At 47.6% G+C, this 20,592-nt stretch overlaps 1 protein-coding gene across 7 annotated transcripts in view; it reads right to left on the bottom strand.

The window, feature by feature from the left end:
* The window catches only part of DLG4 (discs large MAGUK scaffold protein 4), a 131,600-nt gene extending 113,018 nt beyond the window's left edge, over positions 1 to 18,582 (bottom strand). For 4 of the 7 annotated variants that reach the window (XM_053362193.1, XM_053362192.1, XM_053362198.1 and 1 more), the window contains exons 1-2: positions 18,466 to 18,582; positions 15,776 to 15,846 (exon numbers count right to left, since the gene is read on the bottom strand). In XM_053362193.1, the coding sequence (XP_053218168.1) occupies positions 15,776 to 15,846; positions 18,466 to 18,559 (165 nt within the window). In that variant the 5' untranslated portion in view covers positions 18,560 to 18,582. Of the gene's footprint in view, positions 1 to 4,592; positions 5,272 to 15,775; positions 15,847 to 18,465 lie in introns of those variants that run through there. The other 3 variants (XM_053362200.1, XM_053362203.1, XM_053362206.1) reach the window with 1 other exon arrangement.
* Positions 18,583 to 20,592: the final 2,010 nt, after the last annotated feature.

The following is a 20,592-nucleotide window of genomic DNA, read 5'->3' as shown; positions in this document are numbered from 1 at the left end:
CTTATGGTAGAACAGCTGATTTTCATGCAAAAGGCCCCAGGGTTCAGTCCCATATGGCATTTCCAGGTACAGGTAAGAAAGGATTCCTGTCTGCAACCTGGAGAGCCATTGTCAGTGTACCATTGGTGATAATAGTCTGGCTTAGTATAAAGACAGTTTCCTATATTCCAAACGAGTGACTAGAAAAGATGGCTGATTGATATCAAACACCTTTGCACTCCTGATTCTAGGCATTTGTCTACATCTAGATGATTCCAAATTGCTATCTTCACAGGCCTCAAGGCAAATTTCTACTCCAGTTGTTAAAATGAAGTGTGGGAGGGGGGACTTTCCTGAAGCCTCTAGAATACACATACAAACTGGGCAGGATCCAGACACTACTGTTAACACACTGATATCAACTTAGAGGATAATACAGAGCATCTACTTTACCTGCAGAAGGATCCAGGTTCAGTCCCTAAAGGCATCACTAGGTAAGAATCAGAATGTCCTCTGCCTGAAAGCCTGGACAGCCACTGCTGCCAGTCTTTGTTGACAATACTGTGCTTTATGGACCATAGAGCTATATAGACTGAACTATTTGGACAATACTGATCTAGATAATCTGAATCAGTATAAAGTAGCTTCCTATGTTCCTAGGAGGGGGAACGGCAAGCCCAAGGGCCGAATGCTGCCCTCTAAGCCTCTGTATGTGGCTCTTGGGACTCTCCTCAGGACACACCCAAGGCTTCATCCCTCACCAGCCTTGCCCTGTCCCCATCTCAAGTGTTTTTGCTTGTCCAAAAAAAAAAAAAAACCTTCTGCCCCCCAGAAAGTTACCTATGAGGAGATGTGGCCCTCGGGCAAAAAATGTTTCCCCATCTTTGTCCTAGAACTCTGACCAGATTGTCCACAGGAAATGTCTCTAAAAAATTCTCCCCTAGAAAAAAAGAAAAAAGAAACTACCTGCCTTTAAATCTCCTGACGTCACCTGCTCTTGACACTTTAAGAACTCTTCATGGATCAAAACTATGAATGGGAAGGCAGGCAAGAACACTCCCACACAGCTCACTGTGGGTGGCTTAACTCAACCCAACTTTCTCCCTGGATTCTATTTTTAATACCTGCTGGTCAACTCTGAAGAGTGGGTTTCCAAGCTTAGCCAAGGCCCTGAAGACCCCAAATGACAGACAAGTACCATGAAGCCATCAAATGTTGATCAGGCCCTTAGTCTGGAATGTAAGGAAGCAAAGACCAATCTAATAAACCTCAGGGGTCCTTCTCTCCCACCCCTCCTCAACACATTCATCACCCCTCCACATGCACTTAACCAGCAAAGAATCCAAGGCCAGTCCTTAGAAGATCTGATAAGAGTAGAGATGGATGAAGCCTCAGGAAGTAAAGCCCTAGTCAATCACTCCCAGTGCCCACATCCATTATTAATGGACCATTGTCAATTTATGGAAAGTGGGGGGAGGCTATTTTCAGTGGAAGTCCGATTCCCCCTTCCCCAGAAAACCTATTGTTCACTCTTGCCAGTGACTTATAAAATTTATTATAATTTTATTACTTATACCCCGCACATCATGATGGGCCAGGGACTCCTGCTGCTGTGCTGAGAGCTCTCCCTCTCCACAATCACCAGACTCCCCCTCCCCAAAACCTTTTTAGAAAAAGAAAAAATAATGCACTCTATTCTTATGCCTCACAGTGTTCAGACACACTTACAGATGTGTTGTGTGTCTGCACAAATTAATGTAGATATACCCTCACATTCAGGGCTAAGAAATAACTTACAGTCTCAGTAGAATTGATTTCCCCAGCCCAACACCCTCCAGATCTTGGGACTACAACTCCCATCAACCCCAGTCAGTACTGGTTAGGGCTGATGGGAGTTGTAGTCCCAACATCTGGAGGGCATCCGATTGGGAAAAGCTGCCCCAGATTGTGTCTCCCCTCCTCACACACCCAACCCTATTAACGCCATTCCCCACCCACTCCACTGCCTGCTTTACATTCCGCAGCAAAATCAATCTAGGCACCCATCATACAGAGCCCCCTACCCTGATTTTCAGTTATGCGGCCTAGAGACACTTCTCAAATAGACTATATCACTTTCCCCACTACCAAGAAAATTTGTTGGGGGGGGGGTTGTGAGGGGGGGGGAGAACCCCAGACATTCTCTCATCCTCCTATTTGCACTTACACCTTTCAACCACCACCACCCCAAATTCCATTTCCGCCTGGAAGCGGACAGCCACTGCAGTTTCTACTACTGGTTCCTATCAGACGTTCGAACCACTCAACCTCTCTCTCTTCTACCACCCCACCCTCCTCACTCACACCCCAAAATCAGCATTCATGTACAGTTGGAGTGTGGTATTTAGCGCAAGCATTGTGTGTGTGTATATGTGTGACGGGCAGAACGAAATGGCTCCTTTTGGTGCTATTTCTGTCTCTCTCCCCCTCCCCCCACTCACACTTATATACACCCCGGGTGATGCGCTCTCAACACCCCACTCTTTTTTCAAAAAAACCCCCAATAAGCCAGCTACACTTTAAGCCATCTCAGCCAAAAGCAACACCTGTTCACTGTGCACCCCTGGAGCCTGGCCACCCCCACCCCACAGACTCATTCACTCTCCCCCCACCCACCCACCTCAATGCCTTATTTTATAATTAAATGTTCACCCCGCCCTGACTAATCAGGACTGAATCATTCCATTCTCCAAAGGCCTGATGGGATCTTGGATTGCTCTGCGTTTCCATGGAGGGGCAGAAAACCCAATGCGGAATGCTTTTCTTTTTTTTCTTTTTTTGTTAAGAAAGGTTTCTTGAACTTGCTTTGTCAAGACACTGCATTCCACAGCTTCCCCCACCCTCCCTCTTAGGTGGTGCATTCTTATGCTTCCTCCATCTGCTGTTCTCTGAAGTAACATGAGTTTGCTAAGAGACAAATACTTTCGGATGAGCATCAGAAGATGCCAGACTTTTATCCTTCCCTCACTCCCCCCAACACTGCTCTCCCTCCTGCTGCCCATCTTGGCACATGCAGGCCTTCCTCTCTTGCCCCCACCCCACTGGCAACCTCCATCACACACCTGTGGGAAACCCTTTTATTCCAACAGCCAAGAGCAGGGGCAGCTCTCAATCCTAGTCCAGTGGAGAAAGGGAGAGTTCAGTTCCCAATACCCACTCAGAACCAGGCCCTGAATGAGGCCTGGAAATCTCAATGACCACCACCACCACCCACCCACCCACAGCACCAGGAAAAGAAGTCAGGGAAGGGAGGTATAGGGACTAGGAAAGCAAGGCCAGAAATTGCTGAGCACCAAGGTCCATGGAGAGCACTAAGGAAATGGATGGGTCCCCTTGCTACCTTATATAGGACTCAAGTGGCTCTCAGATTGGACAGAGAAGCACCTACTCCTCAATTCTCAATACTGTAGCTATTGACAAGTTTTCCCAAGACCAGTAGCCCAAATCTAGAATTCCCAGCACCCCAACACACACACACACCATTTCAACAATCGAAAGTCTCCTAGTTATTAAAAAAAACCACCACCCAACCTTTCTAGGCACACAGATACATAACGCAGTGCTATGAGTTGTCTTGGGGAAGGACCCCAACCTCCCCCCCACACACCAAATGAAACTGCATAGGAAAAGCATCTCTCTCTCTCTTACACACACACACACACACACACACACACACACACACTTTTATGGCAAAGCCCTAGAGCCCCCATTAGCAAGACAGCTAAAACAGAGAAGGACCTCAACCCTTGACCTGTACTTCCCCACTAACCCTAATCTTAGAACCATTCCAGCCCTAAGACATTTCAAAGTAGAATTGGGAACGGGTCCATTCCACCCCCTCCGCACGCACAAACCTCCCAGCAACCTCTGGAGCTGTACAATGTGTGTGTGTGCACGCACAAACATGCACACACCTGCACCCAATGTCAGCCTAGTAGTGTGTTGTGTTCCCAGTGCTCCGCCACCGTCACCATCATGGGCACGTTCCTTTAGCTGCAAGCTCTTTAAGGCACAAGCCTTGTGGCATCCACTTTCAGCACCACGGAGAGCACCAAAGATTCAGCACCAGGGCCAGCATCCTCACATTCCAGCAGTAAAGATGCCACCTTTTGCCGCTGCAACACCCCATTTCTCTCCCTCCTGCCTCTTTATAGGGATGATTCCACCTCCCCAATCTCACCACCACTACCCCACATCACCCTATAGAGCCTTATCCCACGCAGCCATCGGCTCCATGGAAACTGCTCATGGGAGAGACAGAAGGCTTCTGGAGACCTCCTCCCACCACTTCAAGCAATGGAGGAGTCTCTTCCATTGCTTACCACAACCATCATAACCACCCCTATCACCAGCGACCACCTTGGCACCCAGTAGCATTGCCAAGCTGTTCCATGCCACCCATCAGCAACTGCCCCTGCTCCGTCGCTTGACACACAGACAAACACACATGGCTTTCTAGAGCTCTCTTACCCCCCTCCCCTTCCCACCCTTTGCAGAGGTGAGCAAACTACCCCACAGTTAACAAGAAGCACAAAAGATGGCACAAATATACCCCCTCCAGAGGCAAATCTTACCTTGGTAGTGACTATGCACAAGCAGTCCATCCCTTTCTTGACTCAAGCACCTAGCTGGGAAAGGTCTGTAGAACATCAGATATTCCGGGGCTCAGGGTTACCGCTTGCCCCCCCCTCAACTATGGTTCTTGGGTAGATCACCCTGACTGATGAGGGGTACCAGGGGTGTTACGTCCCACCCGCCCCTGAGCTACGCTTTGGTGTATCCTAGGGGTGCCAATGCTGGCATCTGGGTGGTGTGTGTGTGTGTGTGTTAGGGTGGGGGGATGCCAGTTGGGAGTATGCGAGAGATGAAAGGCAGCGTGTGTGAAAGGAGAGGCGAGAGATCCAAAAGGAAGGGGGGGAGAGAGAGAGAGCTTACAGTGAGGGGGGGGAAGTGACAGAATGCAAGGAAGGAAGGGGAGGGTGGAAAAAGGAAGGAGGCTCTGCCTGTTCTCAGAGAAACAGAGTCCTTTGCTCCCTTCGCTCAAGACGGGCAGCTGGAAAGAGGTGCAGAGGTGGAAAAGAAGGTGGAGGGGTGGGAAAAGAGGGGAGGAAGAGAGATAGAGAGAAGGGGGGAAGAAGGGGGAAATGGGGGGAAGGCCAGGAGCAGGGGGGGTCCCGCTAAGATGTAGGGGCTGAATTGGAGAGAGGAAGAGCCCTCTTGCTGCTCCCCATCAGAGGGAGGGGAGAGGGACCTGGAATATGGAGCAGTGAGAGAGGGGGGCACAAAGAAAAAGGGGGGAGGGAGAGGAGGTTAACCTTTTGAGTGCCAGAAAGGATCCAGCCCAGCAAGGGAGGTGGGCGGTGTGTGGAGGCAGCAGCGTCACCGGGAGTTAACTCTCCCAGCGCCAGAGAGACTGAAGGTAGTAGAATGAGAGGCTGGCGGGAGGGAGATTGAATTTCAATTGTGGGTGAAAGTGAAAGGCACAGACAGCCTCTTCCCAGCACCAAAGTCCAGAAAGGATCAGGAAGGGAGAGATCAGGAACTTTGGTGGGGTGTGTGTGTTTGTACGTGTGTGAGACTGCAAGTGTACATTTTTGTCATATGAGCTCACCCAGTATGGGTCATGCATGTAACTGGCAGAAAGTGGTGGTGACAAAGTGGGATCCAAAAGGCGTTGGGGGACCCTGGGAACCCAGTGCTTATGCACAAGCGTTGAGTGTGATATTTCAGGGCAGGGTATTGATCCTCATCTAATTTCGGAAGATTTTTCTTCCTTTGTATAATGGTTGGGAGGGAGAAGATAATCACAAGTATATGTATATGTGAGTGTGTGTGTGTGACACACACACAGTGTCACTCACACACACACTTGAGACCAATTTAATTTTACACCTAACAGGAAATATCTCATATAAAATGGTGGGGGGCTGCCTGGGAGCCAAGAGAGGGGGTAAAAAAAGAAGAATGCCACCCCCACAAATCTGACCTTTACACACACAGGATCTCCAGGAATTCATTAACATTCTCTCCCTCAAACCCCTGCAAAAAAACCAAAAAAACCAGACTGCAATAGGTTAAATTTGGAGTTGAAGACAGGAGGGCTAAAAAGAAAAGATCAGATCCAACTGCCAGGAAAATATATGCCCATGAAAAGAGAGATAGAAATATATGGTCAAACGGATGTTGGGGTGGGAGGGAGGAGAGTTTTAAAAACTGCAGCTAAAATGCCTTGATCACAGAAGTGAGGGGGAGGCAGAAAACAGAAGATCTGCTGGAAATGGAGAGAGAGAGAGAATATCAGGGAGTATGTGCCAGTAGATATACATAGGTATAGATGCATGAGACAGACAGACAGACAGAAAATGGGAAATGTTGTGTGTGTGTGCTTTTATATGTGTGTACATAGAATAATAATAATAATAATAATAATAATAATAATAATAATAATAATAATAATATATTTGATTTCTTACCCACCCTTCACCATAAGGTCTCAGTGCGGGTTTCAGCTATCTTGAAATACAATACGAAAAGCAGTTTAAAACAGGAAGAAAGGAAGCTGCTTTATACTGAGTCAGACCATTTGATCCATCTAGCTCAGTACTGTCTACACTGACTGGCAGTGGCTCTAAGGGTTTCAGTCTCTGGGTCTCTCCTAGCCCTACTTGGAGTTGCAGTCAGGGATTGAACCTAAGGCATTCTGCATGCCAAACAAACGCTCTACCACTATGGTCCTTCCCAAATTACAGTCACAAGAATAGGGTAGGTCCTAAATATATCATTCTCAGGTGGCAATGGTCAGGATAAAGAGGTGCGTTTTCACCATATGAGGAGAAACCTGGCGTGAAGGTTGCAGGTGCACCTCTGTAGGGAAGGAGTTCCACAACTTAGGGACTGATTGTCCCTCAGTGGTGGAGCGTCTGCTTTGCATGTAGAAGGTCCTAGGTTCAGTCCGCAATGGCATCTCAAGGGGGGCTGGGGAAAAACCCTGCCTGAAGAACCGCTGCCAGACAGTATAGACAATACTGGGCTAGACAGATTTACGGCCCAGCTCAGAATAAGGTACAACTTTCCATGATCCTAACTTAGGGGTTGTCCCAGAGAACCACCACCCCAAAGCTCTGATGCCAGAGGAACTACCAAGAGCTGATCATTCTCTGCTGGTCTTAACACCTGAGAGGATGTGTGGGAAAAGAAGAGGAGTCCTTTCAGCTATTTGAGGCCCTAAGTCCTATTTGGCAGCCTATACTCTTCTTTTCGGTTCTTATAGGTGGCCCACCACCCCAAGGTGGCTTTCAGGCCCTGAAGTCCCTTCCCAAATGTCCCACATGTTATTAAAATTTCTCTTTTCAGGTGAACACTTCCAACAGGAACCCCAAAACAGTCACTGATTTGACTTCAGCCCTTCCCACTTACTGCAAGACAAAGCGAGTACAAGGCCAGCCAGATTAGAGACACCCTGAGCAGCAGATGAGGGGGCCGAAATTTGAGGAGCACTTGCTTTGGCCCTGCAAGCTGTCTTGGGAGACAAGACATTCTGGCTGTGCTTTTGAGGAGGCAAGCTTGAGAGACTCTTCAGCTGCTAGGCATTATGTCTCGCATTCTAGGAAGGGTTTTTAAATTTCTCTAAGGCAGGCGGAGCAAGAGATGCAACCCAAGAGGTTCCCCTGCACAAGCACTGAGTTGTACCCCATCTTAATTCATAGGGGGGACACCAAGATGCCTCCCTTCCCCATTACAGCCAGGATACTTTTATTAGTATTCTTCCATAACAGGTGTTTGGCTGGCCTTCATATATACCAGGGATGGGAACCTTTGACCCTCCAGATGTTGCTGGATTACAACTCCCATCATCCCAGGCCATTGGCTGGGGCTGATGGGAGTGGGGACTCCAACAGCTTCTGGAAAGCCAAAGGTCCCTCATTCTGGAGCTAAACACAGAATGAACCCTTCTGGATTGCCTGAACTACTGTTAATATTATAAAGCCTAACATGGTTCAGGGCCCCAATCCCCTTAGGGACCACCTTTCCCCACATGAACCCACCTCATCACCAGAGACCCTTCTCCTTGCCCCGCCCCCTCCAAGAGAGGCACAGAAGTTGGCAGCGTGAGAGCAGGCATTCTCAGTGGTGGCTCCCTGATTGTGGAGTGCTCTCCCCAGAGCGTTGGACGCACCTAATTCCAGCAATATCAGCCATTGAGCACCAGTCAAAGACATTCCTGTTTCCCCATGCATTTGGCTCAATGTGGGGGGTCACCGGGTGTGATGATCCCCACGCCTGTATTGGTGTTCATCTTTCAGCAGGGTGGGGTAGGATTTATCACTTTCTTTGTTACGACAGGATGAGCACGTTCCATCAATTAATGTTATTTTATCTTAATGATGTACTTTAAGTTTTTTATCATGCAGGTTTTTATAACTGTAAGTAGCTTTGAGACAGTTTAGTAGTAAATGACAAATAAATGCAATAATGATAATGATAATCCAGCTCGCCAAATCAGACAGTCTGGCACTGAAATTCATCATCATCATCATCATCTAACGAAATAATAGCAGTGATATTATTATTATGCAGGCTCCTAAGACCAGACAGTCTGCAGGATGCCAGGTTAGCAAAGGCTGCCCTAGGACTTCATAGCCAGTGCCTGAAGTCTGCAGCATTCCCTTGCTACATATGGAAAGGTAGCCTGCCCCAGCACACTGAGGAACCCTATGAAACCCTCCAAGAATTTTCTGGCACCTTGCCCTCCAGCCAGCTTTAGCCCACACTAAACTGCTTCAGCTCTTGGGAGGGAGAGAATCTGTTCCTAGAAAAAGGACTTCCTTCCTGTCACATTGAAACTGGCGGCTGCTGCTCCTTCCTCTTATCCTCTCTCCGTCTCAGCAGACAGGATAAACAAACTCTGTGAAGTCACTCTCACAGTCATTTACACCAGCAACTAAAATTATGAAGTTGTGGGGAGGGGGGGCCCTGAATAATCTCTCTTCTGGAGCGAGGTTCAGTTGGGGAAGGAGATGAGAGAGGGCTTATGAGATCATGAGCGCTGAGAGGAAATTGACAAAGCAGGACAAGGGGGTGTAGAGACAAATAAAAACCATGGCCCACAAAAACCACGTCATCCTCAGAAACTAACAGAGAGAACATAAGAAGAGCTTTGTTGGATCAGGTGAAAAGGTCTACCCGGGCCAGCCTCGAGCTTCCAACAGGTGCCCTAATGGGAAGCCCTCAAGCAGAACACAAGGGCAACAGGGTCCTTATACCTGCTATGGCTCTAAAAGCAACTGGTGTTCAGTGCTAGACTGCCCTTGGCCATGGAAGTTCCATATAAAGCTATCTCATGCCATCAGGCATCTCATTTAGCACACTTCCAAAGTCTTTTTAAAGTGATGGTAGAGGAAACTGAATTTGAGGCCTTCTGTGAGCAAATAATGTATTCTGTCACCAAGCTGAAGCCCCTTCCAACAGCCAATGCTGGATCTCTCCATCTCCATAAATCTGTCTTACCCTTAAGCTACTGACCACCACTCCATGGCCGAGAGTTCAATTCCACACTACTGTCAATCAATTGCAGAGGATAAGCTAGGGCAGGGATGTCCAACTGGTCGATCATGATCTAATGGTCGATCGCGGGACCCTGATCACCCCCCCCAAAAAAAAGCTCGAGAACTTTGGCTGATCCTCCCCCAAAAAACAAAAAAGCTTAACAACTCTGGTCAATACAATGGGTCACTGCCAGTTTTTTTATAGATCACAGTCTCTTGGAAGCTGGACGTGCCTGAGCTACAGTATTACTGCAGGGGGACACCTACCCATATCATTAATAATTGTATTAATTTCACTCATCTCCCTCTTAGACCGACATCTCCTTGGCCCAGCCAACTGTCCCCCTCCCTGCTAGTTTTTAGCAGCCAAGAGATAATTACTGAGGGGTTATGCTGAAGGTATAGAGAATGGATCTTTTATCCCCTTCCAGTGGAACTAGCGTATAAGATTGCTCTGCACAAAGCCCCAAATACTTGAGCTTGCTCCAAACTGCTGATCATTTCAGTTGCCCTTTTCAGCAGGTCTGGCGCCAGCTGTCAACCATGTCAGGCATTTGACAAGGGGCCCAGAGTCTCAGCAGAGCCCCTCACTTGCCTGACCAGGTTCTGCTGCCATTCACTGCTAAACAGACCTCAGAGGCTTTTCAGCAACAGGAAACGGTCCCACTTTGGAACAGGAGCCAAACTTGAGTCCCATCTGTGCTAGCTTTCCTCCATTTTTAAGTCACTCAAAAATATTATTAATGAACTTATGTAATGCCCTGGCCCACAGATCTATAAAATTTACTAATTTCATATATCTATAGTTCAAGCAGGATTATAAATATATTAAATCTGTGGATTTAACAGATGTATGGGGCAAGGGATTGCATTTTGGGTATTGTAAGATGGCAAGTGGTCACCATGGCTGGGAGCAGAGTTTAGCTCCCACTCAAAAGTGGTGGTGCCCATCCATCAATGAAGTGAATCCAGAAGCCCAGTGGAGGGGCAGTGAGTGGTGCCAACGCAGAAGAAGAAGAAGAGTTTGGATTTGATATCCCGCTTTATCACTACCCGAAGGAGTCTCAAAGCGGCTAACATTCTCCTTTTCCCTTCCTCCCCCACAACAAACACTCTGTGAGGTGAGTGGGGCTGAGAGGCTTCAGAGAAGTGTGACTGGCCCAAGGTCACCCAGCAGCTGCATGTGGAGGAGCGGGGAATCGAACCCGGTTCACCAGATTACGAGTCCACCGCTCTTAACCACTACACCAAGCTGGCTCTACACCAACGCAGCCACCACCAAAGCAGCAGCAGAGAAAGTATGTGGTGGCCGTGGCAGAGCTGAGCCAAGATCTGCTTAGCTCATCAGCACTGTGCCAAGGGCAACTCTAGTTCTGGTGTTTGTCCTGCTTCTCTGCACCTTTCCCTGCTCTATGCTAGCCATTTTGAGCTGAGACAAGCAGAACTGTAACATGGCTGCCCTATAGATTTGTATAAAACCCATGAGGAAACAGGCTAGCCTTATCTTCTGTCTCTTTCTTAACCCACCCTAGAACAGGAGGGTCATTGGTAAGAAACAGAGAGAAGGCAGATCTAAATTCCAGGCCTTCCAGGATCTGCCCCTCTTTGAGCAACTGCATCTGTGCAGAAAAGCACTTTCATGCCCCACAAGCCATGCTCTGCCCTTCCCCCACTGGGACTGCTCATTCTCCTTTACTCAGTCCCTATATATGCTTCCCCATCTTCTTAGCAAGGACCATGCTTGTAACATCAATAAATAATCATTCTCAGCATTTATACATAGATTTATGAGTGTTCAAACATTGCTTTAACATGTAATGCATCAGAAATCCTTATAAAGGCAGGTCCCTATTATTCTTCCCAAAGCCATGCAGTTAATCAAGAGAGCCAGTATGGTGCAGTGGTTAGAGGTATTGGATTAGAACCTGGGAGACTAGAGTTCAAATCCCTACATAGCCTTGAAACTCATTGCATGGCCTTGGGCCAGTCATAGTCTCTCAAGCTAACCTACACTGCAGGGTTGTTGTGAAGACAAAACAGGGAGTAAGTGAACAATGTATGCCACCATCAGTTCCTTTGAGGACATATGGAATTTAAACGTGTTGAATAATAAAATAAAAGAATTGCACTTCAAAGGACACACTCCAACCATGCAAAAACACATGGAAAATGGCCCATAAGGGTCTTTGTCTGGGGACAGACAAAGGGCCATACAGAGAGTTTTAGAGGGCTGCTTCCAGACCCCATTCCTGTTATAATTCACCCCATTCAGCAGCCGCTCCACTGCAACATTCTGAACCAGCTGTAAGCTTCTGGACATTCTTCAAAGGCAACCATACGCAAAGCCCATGGTAGTAATTCAAATGAGTTTTAATACAGACATGGCCAGATCTGACACATCTAGGAAAAAGTGTAGTTAGTACATCAGCCTTGGTCATGCAGAGACTCTCAGTCACTGCAGAAAGTGGGGTCTCCAGGAGTGAACCTCACCTCATAGATTCTATTTGTTCCTGTTTCACATCCTTATCCTGCCGCTCTGCCCTGGTTCCTCAGAAATTGCTTCTATATCCACCCCTGCACTGTCAACCTCCATTTGACTATTTTGGTGCTGGAGGGAAAAGAAACCTGAGCTCGAAACAATGAAGTTATGCTCAGAATAGGCCCACTGAAAACAATGGACCTAAGTTAGTCACATTCATTCATTTCAATGGGACCGCTCTGAGAACAACTAATGTTGGATAGAACCCTGTCACTGTAGAGGCCCTGATGGAGCAGGTTTCAGCTCCATAGTGGGGTGAAGGTGGGAGAAGAGAAAGGGAGCATAAGAAGAGTACTGCAGCAGCAGCTGAATCAAGCCAAAGACCCACCTAGTCCAGCATCTTGTTCTCATAGTGGCCAACTAGATGCCCCAATGAGAAACCCACAAGCAAGACATCTCCAGTGTGTGACAAACAGAACAGAGGTGTTGGTGAAGAAGTATCCCCCCCCTCACACACACACACACACGCACGCACGCACGCACACACACACACAATTCACCTGTGGAACTCACTGCTACAGGAAGCTGTAACAGGCAGCAGCAAGAGAAATAGATAATCATAGAATAGTTGGAAGGGACCCATGGGCCATCTAGTCCAACTGCCTGCAATCTCAGCTAAAGCATCCATGACAGATGGCCATCCAACCTCTCTTTAAAAACCTCCAAGGAAGGAGAGTCCACCACCCCTCGTGGGAGTCTGTTCCGCTGCTGAACAGCTCTTACTGTCAGAAAGTTTTTCCGAATGTTTAGTTGGAATCTCCTTTCTTGCAACTTGAAGCCATTGGTTTGAGTCCTACCCTCCAGAGCAGGAGAAAACAATCTTGCTCCCTCCTCTATGTGACAGCCCTTCAGATAATTGAATATGGCTATCATATATACTCTCACTCTCCTCTTTTCCAGTCTAAACATACCCAACTCCTCCAAGTGCTCCTTATAAGGTTTAATTTCCATACACTTGATCATCTTGGTTGCCCTCCTCTGCATACATTCCAACTTGTCAACATCCTTCTTAAATTGTGATGCCCAGAATTGGACACAGTATTCCAAGTGTGGTCTGACTAAGTCAGAATAGAGTGGTACTATTACTTCCCTTGATCTGGACACTATACTTCTGTTGATGCAGCCTAGAACAGCATTAGCTCTTTTTTTTGCTGCTGCATCACACTGTTGACTCATGTTAAGCTTGTGGTCCACCAAGACCCCTAGATCCTTTTCACATGTACTGCTAGTAAGTCAGGTGCCCCCATCCTATATTTGTGCATCTGACATTTGTCCCTATTGAAATTCATTTTGTTAGCTAGCGCCCAGTTCTCCAATCTGTTAAGGTTCTGATTCTGTCTTCTGCAGCATTAGCTACCCCTTCCAGTTTGGAGTCACCTGCAAATTTGATGAGCATCCCCTCAATTCCTTCATCCAAGTCATTTATAAAAAGGTTCAACAACAACAGGCCCAGGACAAAACCCTACAGCACCCCACTTGTTACTTTTTCCAGGATGACGAGTAACCACTAATGAGTACTCTTTTGGGTAATGACACAGATGAGAGGGTTGTAGAGGTTACTACAGGCTGTGAAGTCCAAACTAAGTGAGGAACATGCCACTGACAAAGTAGGTAAAGGTAAAGGGACCCCTGACCATTAGGTCCAGTCCTGGCCGACTCTGGGGTTGCGGCGCTCATCTCGCTTTATTGGCCGAGGGAGCCGGCGTACAGCTTCCGGGTCATGTGGCCAGCAGGACTAAGCCGCTTCTGGCGAACCAGAGCAGCGCACGGAAACGGCGTTTACCTTCCCACAGCAGCGGTACCTATTTATCTACTTGCACTGGTGTGCTTTCGAACTGCTAGGTTGGCAGGAGCAGGGACTGAGCAACGGGAGCTCACCCCGTTGCGGGGATTCGAACTGCCAACCTTCTGATCGGCAAGTCCTAGGCTCTGAGGTTTAACCCACAGCGCCACCCGTGTCCGTACTGAAGCTCAAAGCCAATGAATCCATGTCTCCATTGTTTCAGGGCATGGGAAGGCACCTGTGGCCTCTAATTGGCCGGATTCATAGAAGCAGATCCACCAGGGTGTGGGTGGGTGTGAGAGAGAGAGAGAGAGCCCACAGTTCTTTTCTCCGCTTCTCCGTGTCTATTTCCCTTCTTCCATTCTCCCAGAAGAGAAGCAGTGAGATTAATTAACCAGAAGTTCACTCAATTAGAAAGAACATCCCCCAACAGTCCCTTAGAGTGCTCCCTCCAACCCATCCGATCCGAACAGTCTGTACTGCTCTGCATACAACCTCAAGGAGTCTGGATGGTTTAATCTTCAACTTCCTGTTGCCATGTCTCTTGCTTAAATCATATGTAAAGCTGCCTTATATTGTTGGACCAGCACCAGGATCTTAACCACACTAGCCCAGATCCATTCCCAATGGTGATACAGAAGACTGAATTTGGGATCCCCACTCGTGCAAGAGCTGGGTTACACCACACAGCCACAGCTCTTCCCAAAAAACATTTAGCTGTGTTCTGCCTCTCCCTGGCACCCATTTCCCAGTATTCATGTCCTCAAGGGAGAGAAACCTTCAGAAAAGGGCTTGAAATGAAAAGGGCTCTTGGGACTTCAGGTGTACAGTGGTACCTCTGGTTACATACACTTCAGGTTACACACTCCGCTAACCCAGAAATATTACCTCGGGTTAAGAATTTAGCTTCAGGATGAGAACAGAAATCGTGCTCCAGTGGCGCAGCAGCAGCAGGAGGCCCCATTAGCTAAAGTGGTGCTTCAGGTTAAGAATAGTTTCAGGTTAAGAACGGACCTCCGGAACGAATTAAGTACTTAACCCGAGGTACCACTGTACAAAGATACTGCTTTGATGGCCCCAGGAGGGCCCCAGGGTCTGGTCTAAAGGCACATGAAGCCATCACCTTGCTGAAGTTAAGCAAGTCTAGGTCAGAACAGTACTTGGATTGGTGACTGCCTAGGAACCACATGTATGTCGCCTTGGGTTTCATGTCAAAAGAAATAAGAGAGATATAAATGTAAAGAAATTTCTAAATTAAATAAATAAGATGGTGTTAACTAGCTAGCTAGCAATCCACTCAGGGACCAAAGAATCACTTCAAATTTACATTGGATTTTTTTCCCACTGGTGCACAATAAGAACATTAGAAAAGCCCTGCTGGATCAGACCAAAGCAGGCCCATCTAGTCCAGCATCCTGTTCTCACAGTGGCCAGCCAGATGCCTGTGAGAAACCCACTAACAGGATCCAAGCACAAGAGCCTTCTCCCCTCCTGCGATTTCCAGCAACTGGCATACAAAAGCACTGCTGCCTTGGACTGTGGAGGCAAAGCATAACTATTGTGGCTGGTAGCCTTTATTTATTTATTTATTTATTTATTTATTTATTTTTAACTGCCCTTCATCAAAAGATATCAGGGCTCCTCACAAGATACAAATACAAATAAGTAGCTAAAACAAAAGCAACAAACAATAGCCCTATCCTCCTCCATGAACTTATCTAATCCTCTTTTGAAGACATTCAGTTTGGTGGCCATCACGGCCTCCAGTGGCAGCAAATTCTGTAATTCCACTGAGGCAGAATCCAAGGTTGGAGGAGTTGGGCTCAAGAGTACTAAGAAAGTAAACAGCTATAGGAAGAGGAAGGAAATCACTGATAAAAGAGCACCTACCTTAGGCCGAGACCTCCGTGAAGTTGTGGGGCGAGTGTCTGAAATGGTCACTTCATAAAACTCCTGGATATCTAAACCAACAGCATGGATGGAAAGTTTAATATTAGATAAAAATGGGGGGATCCCCAATATTTCTTTTTCTTCTTTTGTCTGAAAAATAAAAGCCACTATCTGGGAGGCACATTTTCACAAAACAGGCCTTGGAGGAGCCTCCTCTGCAAAGAACATCCTCCTGCAAGGTAGGCCAAGGGGAGCAGCTGGCCACACAGGTGTGGGAAGAAAAGGACTTAGGACTCCCCAGGTGCACACCAAGCGCCTTACAGCTGAGCTCCTAGATGCTTCCAGGCATCCCATCCCCACCTCCCTTCAGCCCAGCTCAGAAGTAATTATGAAACTCAGATTAAAGCCTATATTTAGACCCACGAGCTGAGCCAAACCCCTCCCTGGCTGGCTGGCTGAGTCTCTGCAGGTGCAGCTCTGGCATCAGGAGGAGGAGGAGGAGGAGGAGGAAGATAAGGAGGCTGCTGCCTCCTAGCATTAGGTAGACTCAGCAGGTGTATGACAAGACAAGGCTCTTGGGCCCTGAAGCAAGGGTGAGAGATGAGAGGGCTGAGTGGTTGGAGGAAAGCAGCCCCCGAACCCATACACCTGGGCGCCCTCCATGGTGAAAGCTCAACAAGGCTCACCACAAGCTTCATCTTCTGCCTCCTCCCTCCCCTTCAAAGCTCAGGCCTGGTATTCAGGAGATAATGCCTAATTGCCCTCTGATTCCCTAATTCCCAAAGAAGAAGAAAGTCTTCCCTAACTTTGGCCATTCTCTTTCCCCTACAATTCCCCTTCTAAACCCCAGCCAACCAACAAGCTCCTCCCACTTTTAAGCTTTGCCCACTTCTCCCCCCACCCCCATTGCTTCATTGCTTTAAGACCCTCCTCAATTTATCAAGTTCAGATAAGCAACTGCCCCAGCCAGATCCTCTTCCCTTTCCTCAGGGAATTATGCTTCATAGACCCCAGCCTGGAGCCTTCCAGATGTTTTGCACTACTATCAGCTGAGGCTGGTGGGAGTTGTAGTCCAAAGCATCTAGAAGGCTCTAAGTTGGTGAAGGCTCAGGTACCCATTTCAAAAAGTATTTGTACCCCGTGATAAAGCTAACCGCACTTCGTTGGCTATTTGAACCCGCGTGCAACCCGCCCACCTGCAAAACAAATTAAACACAGTTGCTTCATTTCCCCCCTTGGCCTTCTGCATTTTTAGCTCCTCTAAACAGTGTTTTGAAATCTTGGGAAATTACAGGACTTGAGATCCCTGCCCAAAAATAACTTAAGATCTTTTAATCTAAAAATATATTCAAGAACTGTTTTTCAAAAACTTCTCTCCTGGGAAACGGCGGTCATTGAAAATTTTAGTGGGAATTCTCCCTGCCCTGCCCCCTCCATTATGCAATGTCTGCTTGCCCATTTACACCACTATTTAGGAGAGGGATGCAGCTCAGTGAGAGAGCCTCTGCATCAGGTGCTAGGTCCAATCCTTGGTGGCATCTGCACATAGGACTGGGAGACACTCCCTGTCTGAAACCCTGGGGAGCTGCTGCCAGTCAGTGTAGAGAATATTGAGCCACAGGGACCAATAGTCTCAGCATAAGACAGCTTCCTCTTATTTCTGTCTCTCCAATAAGCTTTCAGGTTCTTTTTCTGCACACTTTCTCAGTAGCCCTCCTTCACAAAGCCACACTTCGTTGGCTTCTGCACCTAGTTCTCTAGCTTATCTATACATATGGGGCAGGCAGGGCTTATTAACTTCAAGGCCTCAGGCTGCATCAACGGAAGTCTAGGGTCCAGATCAAGGGAAGTCATAGTCACACTCGATTCTGTCTTGGTCAGACCACATCTGGAGTACTGTGTCCAGTTCTGGGCACCACAATTTAAGACGGATATTTACAAGCTGGAGTGCGGGCAGAGGAGGGTGACAAAGATGATCAAGGGTCTGGAAACCAAGTTGTGTGAAGAATGGTTGAGGGAACTGGGTATGTTTAGCCTGGTAAAGAGGAGACTGGGAGGAGATATGTTAGCATCTTCAAATATCTCAAGGGCAGTCACATGGAAGATGAAGACTAGGACCCAAACCAGTGGATTTAAGTTACAAGAGAGGAGATTCCAACTAAATATCAGGAATAAATTTCTGATGGTAAGAGCTGCTTGACAGTGGAACAGACTCCCTTGGGAGGTGGTAGACTCTCCTTCACTAGAGGTTTTTAAGCAGAAATTGGATGGCCGCCTGTCATGTATGATCTCGTAGAGATTCCTGCATTGCAAAGAGTTGGACTTGATGACCCTTGGGGTCCCTTCCAACTCTACAATTCTATGATTCTTTTGTTAATAAAGATGAGCATGGCTCTGAGCACATTCAGAGTGCATTCCCTGCACCTCATACTCCACATTTGGGAGTTGGGCTGTTAGGAGGGAAATGACTCATGCATTGACTTTTAGAAACTAAACGACTTTTTCCTAACCTGGAGCCCTCTAGCTGTTTTGGACTACAACATCTGGTGGGCCCCAGGCTTGGGAAAGCTGGACTGAGTACTGCATGTAAGCCCTGCCCCTTGCCCATTAGGCTCCTCCTCAATTTCTTCAAGCAGCACCCTGGCTTGCTCCCCCCATCAGTCCTGGTGTCAGCTACCTCCCATACGCACCCAGGAGAGCCTGAAACAGTTCACTTTGGAAAATCCCAAGGAGTTTTTCTGCCTTGTGTCGGAAATTCTGGTCCAGCAACAATGACTCTTCCATGAGGCGCAGGGCCGCCGTCGTGTCTGGAACAGAGGAGAAGAGAAAGTGGGAAGGGGGTTCAACACCAGTCCCATACCCACAAACAAACACACATAAAAGGGAAGATTTGGTTTCCCCCCTCACTTGGAGAGGAGGAGGTAATGAGGCAACAGGACAGGGGCCCTGGGGTTAACCCCCCACTCTAGAAAGGGAAGATGCCATTTTTTTCATCCCCGGCCTCAGTTTGCTCAGCTGTAAAATGGACATCCGTGCTATGGCCGTCTCAGGTGCAGGCATTTAGGTAGGTAGGTAGGTAGATAATTGTTGTGCATACCCAGTAATTCTATTTTATTTATTTAACAGAATTTGTTTGCCAATTAATTGTAAAAACCTCTAAGTAGTTTATATAAAATATACATTAAAATTATTGCTAAAAACTAGTTGACCTCCCCCCCCCCCAAAAAAAGAGTGATAAAATCACCAGTTAACAATATACAGTATAGAAGAAACTTACATCTAAAAATATTAACTTGACCAGTCTGGATTGGCTTGCCTACGCAGAAGTGTTTTTAGCAGGCACCAAACACAATACCATAAGGTGCCTGCCTAGAAAGAACATAAGAAGAGTCCTGCTGGATCAGGCCAATGGTTCATCTAGTCTAGCATCCTGTCCTCACGGGGGCCACACAGGTGCCTCTGGGAAGCCTGCAAACAGAACCCAAGTGCAGCAGCAATGCTCTCCCCACCTGCAGTTCCTACCAACTGGTGTTCTGAAAGCATGTTGCCTCTGACAGTGGAGGCAGCCATCATGGCTAATAGCCGTCGATAGTGTAGCCTTATTAGACTTTACTAATTGGTAGGGTGAGCGTTGCTCCCGGACGGGAGGAAGGAAGTCAAATGACACCGAGGGTTGGTTCAGAGAAAGAGTTTATTCTGCTCTCTGGATAGCAGAAGGCACTTGTGTGGTCAGCTCACAGCAAGTCCAAAGAAATGAGAAATTTCATGCAGTATATATATCCTCCAGGCACCCTCTCACCCCTTCCCCAGGAATTCAAGCACGTCAGCTTATACACATAAGTTGACATCCATGACCATAAACAGTTATTCCTGTTCCGGCGCTCTTGACGTGCCAAGTTCTTGACATGCCAAATTCTCCATGAATTTGTCTAAACTTCTTTTAATACTATCCAAGTTCGTGGCCATCACTGCTTCCTGTGAGAGTAAGTCCCATAGTTTCAACAAGGCACTATGTGAAGAAGTACTTTTTTCATCTGTCCTGAATCTCCCAACATTCAGCTTCACTGGATGTCTGTGAGTTCTAGGAGTTATGATCAAGGGATGAAAACTTTTCTCTTTCCACCTTTTCCATGCCATTCTCTACCCACTTTCTTCACATAAAAGGTAAAGGTAAAGGGACCCCTGACCATTAGGTCCAGTCGTGGCCGACTCATCTCGCTTTACTGGCCGAGGGAGCCGGCGTACAACTTCCGGGTCACGTGGCCAGCACGACTAAGCTGCTTCTGGCGAGCCAGGGCAGTGCACAGAAACGCCGTTTACCTTCCCGCCGGAGCGGTACCTCTTTATCTACTTGCACTTGGACGTGCTTTCGAACTGCTAGGTTGGCAGGAGCTGGAACAGAGCAACAGGAGCTCACCTCGTCGTGGGGATTCAAACCGCTGACCTTCTGATCGGCAAGTCCTAGGCTCTGTGGTTTAACCCACAGCGCCACCCGCCTCCCTTCTTCACATAGCACATAGTTAAACTATGAAACTCGCATGAGACTGTGAAGGCCACCAACTTGGGATGTTTTAATAGAAGATTGGACAAATTAATGGAGGCGGCTATTGATGGCTACCAGCCATGTTGGCTATGCTCTGTCTCCACTGATACTTCTGATACCAGTTTCTGGAAGCCACAGGAGAGGCAGTGCTCAGGTCCTGCTTGTGGGTTTCCCACAGGGAACTGGTTGGCCACTGTGGGAACAGGATGCTGGACTAGATAGGCTACTGACCTGATTCCATCAGGCTCTTCTAATGCTCTTAAGCCATGCTGGC

The sequence above is a fragment of the Podarcis raffonei genome, chromosome 13 (assembly GCF_027172205.1).
Source record: "Podarcis raffonei isolate rPodRaf1 chromosome 13, rPodRaf1.pri, whole genome shotgun sequence".
Taxonomy (NCBI): domain Eukaryota; kingdom Metazoa; phylum Chordata; class Lepidosauria; order Squamata; family Lacertidae; genus Podarcis; species Podarcis raffonei.
The sequence above is the reverse complement of the archived record's forward strand: the minus strand, read 5'-3'. Positions and strand labels throughout refer to the sequence as shown.